Here is an 8,562-nt window from a genome sequence, read left to right as displayed (position 1 = left end):
ATATTAAATGAGCAGTGTTTGCCAAATGTGCGGATGTAACTAGCGATATCTAAAATATGCTGATATTACAGAGATTTGGAGATGTTATTCTTTTGAATCCTACAAATTTGTTTAAGATGCATAGACAACAATTTTCAACATCATTCACACTCACCAAGATCCACTTTATTTTCATTTGCAATAAACAAATAATTGTATTTTTTTTATCTCCTCCATAAAAGTAGCACTTTTGGATTTGGTCATATGTCCTTATCCTCAAATGAATGCACATTTAACTTCATTGACCACTGCACATGTAAAAATTACTCATAAGGAGCGCGGATAGCAAAAATATTATAACCTAAAATGATTTATATTGGAAAAAAATAGTTTTTACAAAAAATGAAAATGGAATTGGTTTTTCTTGTTATTGCAATGACAAACTTGTCTCAAAATTATTTCAAAATCAGAATGAATATCGCTAGAAAACCATGGATAGTCTACATCCTTATGGACGGATAAGGGAGAGTTCATGTAAATGCACTTATTTTATCAAACATATTAACAGAAAACATTACAAATATCGCCAACTTTTTCCACATAGCAAGCAAATCGTGATTTAATATGAAAAATATGAGAATAATGGACCTAGGATCCATCTAAACATAAAAAGGTTCTCATAAGAAACCTCAAGTCTTTTCAATATTTATCATAGTTGGCTCAATTTTGATCACATTTTCTTTTCATGTAGATAACTCTAGGACATTAGCCATCATAGGCAACATATTATTGTTCAATCCCAACTCAACACATTGAGTAATATTACGAGGCTCCTGTTATGTGTATATGGACAATTTGTTTGCTATATGACATTAGGTGCAACTTGTAAAATTTGTTGTCAAAACATCAGAAAACAAACGATTAGTTGTCAAGGTATTAAATTATGGACCCAATGATACTTGTGTTTTTGGACATTTGTTAAAAAGTACAATTAAAAAAAAAATTCACTTTTTGACCTCCGCGATTTCGCTCGTGTTTCACAGGCACTTCAAAAAGTTTCAATTATTTCACAGGCACTTCAAAAAGTTTCAATTATTTCCTTAAAGTTGCATCTCGATGTAATACGACCCTTCCGTGTGTCTCCATCAAGTGGCTGTTAAGAATTTGTTTCACATGGTGATGACATGATAGTTTAAAATTATTTTAGTAGACTTTGAACATTGTGCTGTTTCTATTGAAAGGACAGCTCTCTACAAGACTGGAGCTAGCTACTAGTCCCGCTACTACAGCTCTACTGAACTCTCAAAATAAGCCTCTGCGCGTATGCTTCTAACGGGAAAAGCAGATCAGATCGCTTATGGGCTTACAGTTCATCTGTTGTGATCATAACAGCTATCCCCAGTTAACTCTCCTCAGCCGGAAATGGTAAGAAAGAATATTGAGGCATAGACAGAAGTAAGAAACAAAAAATTTCTCAATTCTTTTGTCCCAGCAGCTACCTTGTAATAAGAGTTAGAAGTTTCGGGTAATAACTTTTGATTTTTTCCTCCAGATCTATTTTTTTATCCTACCTCTATTTATGATTAGTAATCACAAACCTTCTATCAACAGGATAAAAAAGTGAATTTTTCCCTCCGAAGAATTAGAATTAGGAAAAAAAAAAAAATTTCTCTGGCCTTCTTACGTATTAATATAGACAATAAAAAAAAATATCGAAATCAAAATAAAAATAAATAAAGGACATCAGATGGACTGGATTAGAAGGATCAGTCATCCGAAAATGAGGATTCATTTATTGTCTCAAATATTCACTTGTAGCATACCATATCTCAATGGATTGACGTCATTTTCCATTTATCGAATTTGTCTGATGCCGGATTAGGTTGAAAAAACTTCGTATTGCGATCTCCGCCAAGAGACTGACGATCGTTCTTTCCAGAAGATCTCCTTTTGGGCTAGAGCGGAGTTGCCAGCTGCAGAGCTAACTTTTGTTCTATTGGTTTGGTGGTTGCTACCAAGACGATTTCTTTATGCCCATCAAAGGACCTCGAGATGCTAATCCACGAAAAATGATACGAGAAATGCGAAAGAACTCAACCACGGAACAAACATTTGGTCTCGTGCACTCGTAATTTTGGCCAGGTCCAACCCACGAAGTTTCCATATGGAGCCCATTCCTCATGTCCGCGCAACGTTGGGTTGGATCCAGGCCCAGCCACCCAGGGCCCAGAACTTAAACCCTAGAGCCATCTGGCATTGCAATTCTCGGAGCCGTTTGGGAAAAAAAGACACGGCAATGGCGCTTGTCGCTTCCTCCCGCAGCCACCGCTCCCTCCTCCTCCTCCTCCGCCACCATCTTCGCCTCCTCTCCTCCTCCCCATCTCCACCTCCGACCGCTCCCTCCGCCGCCCCGCTCTTCTCAGGCCGCCACGCCTTCGACCCCGCTATCCGCCGTCTGGCCCGCGCTCGCCGCTTCTCCGACATCGAGGCCCTCCTCGAGCCGCTCAAGAAGGACCCCCGTGCCTCCGACGAGCCCTTCCTCGCTGCCGTCATCACTTCCTATGCCGCCGCCGGCATGCTCGACCGCGCCCTCCGCACCCTCGACGAGATACCCTCCCTCGGAGCCCCCCGCACTGCCCTCTCCCTCAACGCCCTCCTCTCCGCCCTCAACCACTCCCCCCTTGTTGCCTCCCGCAGCCGCGTCCCCGACCTCTTCGCCGACCTCACCCGCCGCCTCCCCATCGCCCCGAACAAGGTCTCCTACGGCATCCTCGTCAAGTCCTACTGCCTCGCGGGCGACACCAAGAAAGCCCTCGCCGTCCTCAAGGAGATGCAGGAGAAAAAAATCGAGGTCACCACCGTCACCTACACCACCCTTCTGGATTCCTTCTACAAAGAGGGCAGGCCCGAGGAGGCCGAGGGATTGTGGAAGGAGATGCAGAAGAAGGGCTGCAAGCCCGATTTGCCGGCTTATAATGTCCGGGTGATGCACCGAGCCCTCGACGGGAAGCCGCAAGACGTGCTCGATTTGATCAAAGAGATCGAGGCAGCAGGATTGAAGCCCGACACTATTACTTACAACTATCTCATGAGCTGCTATTGTAGCCATGGCCGCTTCGAGGAGGCAAAGAATGTGTACAAGGGTTTGGAGGAGAAGGGATGCGCTCCAAATACTGCGACTTTCAAGAATTTCTTGGCTTCTTTATGTAAAATTGAGGATTTTGATGGGGGTTTGGAGGTGTTCATGGATAGTGTGAAGCTGCACAAGGTGCCGGATTTATGGTCGGTAAAGCTTCTGGTGGAGGGATTGATGAAGAAATCGAAGGTTAGAGCTGCAAAGAGGGTGGTTAGTGGGCTGAAGAAGAAATTCCCGGAAGATTTCACAGGGGACTGGAAGAAGCTTGAGAAGGTAGTTGGTGTGGATGTGGATGGAGAAGGATCTGAGCAAGCAGAAGCTGCCTAAGTTTGGAGTTTTTCCAAAGGAATTTGGATGGCATATGTGAGGATTGGGGTTTCTTTTGTTAAATCAATCATTTTGGAGCAAATCGATGCCCAGATTGCATATGAATTGTTGTCCTCCATATGCAAAGAGGTGAGATTGTCTGATTACAAGCCCAGTTTCTTTTTCTGAGAGGCTTGAATGCTGCATTACTGAATGAAATTGTATCCCTTGCACTTTGCTGGCAATAACATATGGCCTGCCTGGATGAGGCTTATTTTATAAGGTGCATTTTGTTGAAAAAGTATTTTGTTAGGGACTGCTATATTTTTATTTTATAAAAGTATTATAAAAAAATAATTTTCTAAAATAAAATCAGAAGATTGAAAAGAGCTTGTCTGGATCAAGACGTGTGATATACACTGCCCTAAGAACGTGATTCACTCCCTACATGTAGATTTGAGGTTTAGATGCTCAAAAAAGAAGAAAAAATAGAAAGCAGAAAGTTGAAAAATTTTGTCTGTAGAAAAAACTCCGAAAATAGTCCATTTATAAATTCTATCCGAAAGATCGAAAAGATGCGATAGCTCAGAAAATACATAACCTTTCTCATAAAAAAATATTTTAAAACATTTAAATCAATTAAAGTTTAGAGAATAAAAAAATTATTCTTTTTTAATTAAAACTCTAACACATTTATCATGATAAATATTGATTGTATTGCACTAAATCACTAGCGTTTCTGCTATTTGTGCTATATTATGCTTATCATATAACATAACTCTAGTGAATTTCCATGATAACAACATTTTCTTTGAATAGCTATTATTGTATGTAGTATATTCTTAAGCAGCCATGGTGTATTTTGGTTTCACCATATTGTCTTCGTAACCATTAATGGGTCTGAGCTTATTTAGGATAATGAATAGCAAGAATTCTTTGACTTATGTTCGCCTTTTTTTCGGAATCATATGTTTATGTATTTGCTGCCAAGCGCCTTCTTATTCTGCCAAAAGTTAAGCAAAGAATGGATAGCAGAATTGTACTACCTGGTTTTGCCTCTTTGGTTAGATCAAGGATTGTTATTGGATTGTTCAAATGATAGTGCAGAGCACTTTATATCCACAAGGGAGATGGAGCTATAAGATTTTTTTTCCCTACTCTGTTTTGGTAGATGGAAATTGAATTGCGTTGTAACTTTACATGTTAAAAGAAATCAAGTTGAAGATGACAGGAAAATTAAAAGTAGTTTTTTTTTTTTTTTGTAATTAAGCATCATATAAAGTAACCACATTTTTTGGCTTCCCTTTGAGTTTTTACTTGTCCATCCATTCTTGATGATGGCATGAGGATTAACTTTAGGTGATGTAGGACAGTCTGCTTGCAATTGGAAGATACAGGCAAGGAAACCATGACTATTGGTCAAGAATCGACTTAAATTTGATAGAAGAGGTCTCTCTCAATTTTGGAAGGGAAAGGGGATAAAACCTTAGTGGTTTCAGGTTTTCTTCTTCTAAAAATCTTTGGGATTTGATAAACTATTTGCATGGCTTGGTGGATTAATGAATGGGAGGGCATCTTTCCTCTAATGAAGGGGCCAAGGGGGTCAAAAATGTGATGAACATTTAATACTTACTCTTGTTTGTTTGATATTGCGTTTGAAAGCGTTAAATTATAGAATATGTTATGGCAACTGTATTGCATACTCAATGTGCTCTTGTAAAAGGGTCTGTGATTGCTATTAGTTGCTTATAACCTGTGAATGTTATGGTGCATTGTTTATATAGTGAACAAAGAGGTGATCTACATGAGGTGGATATGCTGAATACTTATGAAAGTATGCAAATTCCACTCATCTACCATAGGCTTATCCATCTCAAATTTAGTTGGGGAAAAATGGTGCTTATGTATATCTTGTGTCTTAGTCATGTTAATCCTCTATTCTTATTAATGCCCGTTCCATCTATAAATGAAGATGCTAGAAAGCTTTGAAACATGATCATCTTTTCTCACAAACATATTCATGGCTGTGGGTAATCTTTTAGCAGGTTCATGGTGAAATGCGCGGCCATAGTTCATCAAAAGGTTCTTTTGTTCTCGTCCTTTGACCAATATTTTGATTGTTTACGAGCACAAATAGGCATGTCAATTTTTTTTATGAACATTCTCCCTAAGTTCAGCTTTTAAATTGCATCCACCCCCAAAGTTAATTCGGGCAAACATATGATGTCTAGGGTGAGCATGGAATTAAGGTTCTTGATAATAAAGTGATGAATCGCAAACCAATACGCCATATTGTCGTATGCTAGGGTTAGTCAGCTCTCTTGTGTCTTTTACCTAATGCTGTCATCATTTAATAATAACATTATCGATTGGTGGGCATGGTGTGATTAATGATCTTTATTAAGTTTTGTGAACTTACATGGTGGTCTCTCGACATTAGAACTTGAAGAATTGAAATGGACTCTTAACCAAATTGCTTTGTTGTTCTAACAAAATGATAGTCTACAACTTAAAAGTCATCAAATCTAATATTGTACCCCTGTCCTTTAATAAGGTATGCTCTTTGGGGCAAAAGTTTTTGGATGTAGCTAGCAAATGATCCATAGATGATGTCTATCAAGCGAAAAATGAAGATCATGATTTCAATAGCTTTGTAATTGTTCGAGCAATGGCAATTGTGCATTTTCTTCATCTTGCTATAGTGAAATTGTACTCTTGCATAGCTTGCTTGGAAATCTTGGCCTTCTGGTGTTGAAGATATATGACTTTTATTTAGGGGTTTGATTTATTCTTTAATTAATTGAGGCATTAGCATTGATTTCTAAAGGATATACTCGACTGAGTTTATGGGAAGAAGTATATTTTTGTTAAATAACTATTACCTAGAATATCTTCTAAAATCTATAACCTATTTTATTTCGAAAGAGAAGATTTGTTGCACAAGGATATACTTAAGAATAATAACTCTAGGATTAGGGTTAGGGGTGGGCCGGGCTGGTCGGGCTTTGAGTTGGGCTTCACGCCGGCCCGGTTTTCGGTTGAGCTCTAGAGCCCGAGCATAGACCCTTTTGGCCAGGCCTAAGGCCTGACTTGAAGCCCAGCCTACCCGATGGGCCTCGAGCTGGGCTGGGGCCTAGTTCTAACCCTACTCTACAATCTCTGCACTACCAATCTCTTGTGCCAACGTGGGATTTAGTGCTCCATCTATTTAAAGTTAATTTTCACTGCTTTTATCATAAAGAAAATGTTTTGATATCGATCCATGAACCAAAAACTTATGTATGTCACAACTGACATTCTGCAAATAGTAACAAGGAAGCTTTTAATGTGCTGTTTCTGGAGGATGAATGTTCCTTAGTTCGTAAGCAATTTTTATCATTTAATGTGACATTTAGTAACATCTAAAACATTGAGCGATGAGAGCTTTGCTTAAGAATTAAGAAAAATTCTTCATATGGGCCTTATGTTGGTTAATTATGTCTTTATGTTGATGGGCAACCATCTAATATCTTCATTCTGACTGTGTTTCCTGAAGATATTCAAAATCTCGGTTAAATTGCCTTCTAGTGTTCTGTAGGGTTTATGAAGTGCGTGATTAGAAAAAGGTAGGCTGATCACATCTACAATGTAGCAAGCCGAAGTGGTACTTGATGTTGACCTGGCATTTAGTCATTTTTTTTTCTTTTTTTTTGGTCTGGGGCTCTCCAAATTCTGGATTTGCTGCAAGTTGGAACTTTATTTTTGATTGATGAAGAGGATGAGTTCAGAGCGGATATTCGACACGTCTGCTACTTGCGCCGAGCTTAAAACAGCATGAGAGGGCATTACATATGCTAAGGCTGGTGTTAGGCGCGGATCGCATCCTCCTCGAAGAGGCCTCGGCCATGGTGATTGAGTGAATTCGGGGTCGGAGATGTAGTGTGGAGGAGAAGCCACTATTCCACGACGTCCGCAGATTGCTGAGGGAGTGTGACTCCCAGCAAGCCATGCACGTATATAGAGAGTCAAACGATGCTGCAGACTAGGTTACCTTCTATGCAGCCTACCACTTTGAAGGTTTCATCTAGGCGAACCATCCTGATGTAGTCTTTTATTTTATGATCTTGTTAGCTGCATTCTGATGGCGTTCCATTTCTGATGGGGTACTCTATTGCAAGGAAGAAGGTGAGACAAATTACAGTTTCTTTCGGTTTGGAGAAGGGTTTCTCTAGTTGCTGCATGGTTCAGAATTTGTATCAATATGTGCTTTTGGAGGTGCCGTAACGTTTAGACTTGTGTCTTCAGCGTACGTTCAATGTGGTGCCGCTTAGCGGGGCGTTGCCCTGCAATAGGAGGCCAAGTTGCTAGCCACAACTGGTGCTCTTGTTTTGACGATAGGCTTGAAGGAGTTGTTCTTATCATAGCTTCTTCCTTGGAAGCCATGCTCGTACCAGCCATTTCGTTCCTATGGAAATAGAGGAAACTAGGGGCTTGCCGCCGTTGCAACCAATCCATCTTGGCTTCCGTGTTGCCTGACACATGGAACATAACATGGCGATACCACGTCACAAGTTGTCGTGGAGAGGAATCTATGTCCGCATTTCAACGGACACACTCCCCCCAGCAACAGAAATCTATGTTTTCAACGAAGAACATACACAGTATCACCCTGGCCCGGGCCTCTGAGTCAGTGCGTTCCAGATAGAAAAGAGAAAGTTATCTAGTGCACTCCGTGACTTGTTATTTTTTAATTTTTTTGGATGTATTCATACCCGCACTGTATCATACATCCGTCCTAGTAAAAAAAAAAAGAAAAAAAGCAGTAGGTTGGCATCTAAAGGCTCCATGCCATAACATGCTTGCTGTGAGGTGACTGCAAAGAAATAATTCGCTTGGTTTGTGTCCATTAGCCACTGACCTATATACACTGATGGAGCTCTGTCGAAGGCTTATTTATGCGTTTTCTTATGTTATGACATGGATTATAGCATCGTCCAGAGTCGGAATTTGCCTAATCAGTGGCTGACACATTGTTTTTTGGGAGATATCAGATTTTTCTGAATGAAAAATGAGTTAGCCAGTTGGTTAGTAGGACTCTACATTTTAGGCTTGGCTTCATCTCTAAGTCCGTGGTCCCATGAAAACAGACATCTTTTATTGCA

At 40.0% G+C, this 8,562-nt stretch overlaps 1 protein-coding gene across 1 annotated transcript; it reads left to right on the top strand.

The window, feature by feature from the left end:
• Positions 1 to 2,234: 2,234 nt before the first annotated feature.
• LOC103724284 (pentatricopeptide repeat-containing protein At2g18520, mitochondrial-like) lies at positions 2,235 to 3,700 on the top strand. The gene has a single exon (XM_089925903.1). The coding sequence runs from the start codon at positions 2,276 to 2,278 to the stop codon at positions 3,440 to 3,442; it is 1,167 nt and encodes a 388-aa protein (XP_089782029.1). The 5' UTR covers positions 2,235 to 2,275; the 3' UTR covers positions 3,443 to 3,700.
• Positions 3,701 to 8,562: the final 4,862 nt, after the last annotated feature.

This window comes from Phoenix dactylifera, chromosome 10 (genome assembly GCF_051530095.1).
Source record: "Phoenix dactylifera cultivar Ajwa chromosome 10, Ajwa_hap1_PhDact_Kaust_v1.1, whole genome shotgun sequence".
Classification (NCBI taxonomy): domain Eukaryota; kingdom Viridiplantae; phylum Streptophyta; class Magnoliopsida; order Arecales; family Arecaceae; genus Phoenix; species Phoenix dactylifera.
This window is presented reverse-complemented; position numbering and strand designations above follow the sequence as displayed.

Bases quoted from the DNA above. Each gene is read 5' to 3' on its own strand.
- LOC103724284 (XM_089925903.1), top strand. From the start codon at position 2,276: ATGGCGCTTGTCGCTTCCTCCCGCAGCCACCGCTCCCTCCTCCTCCTC.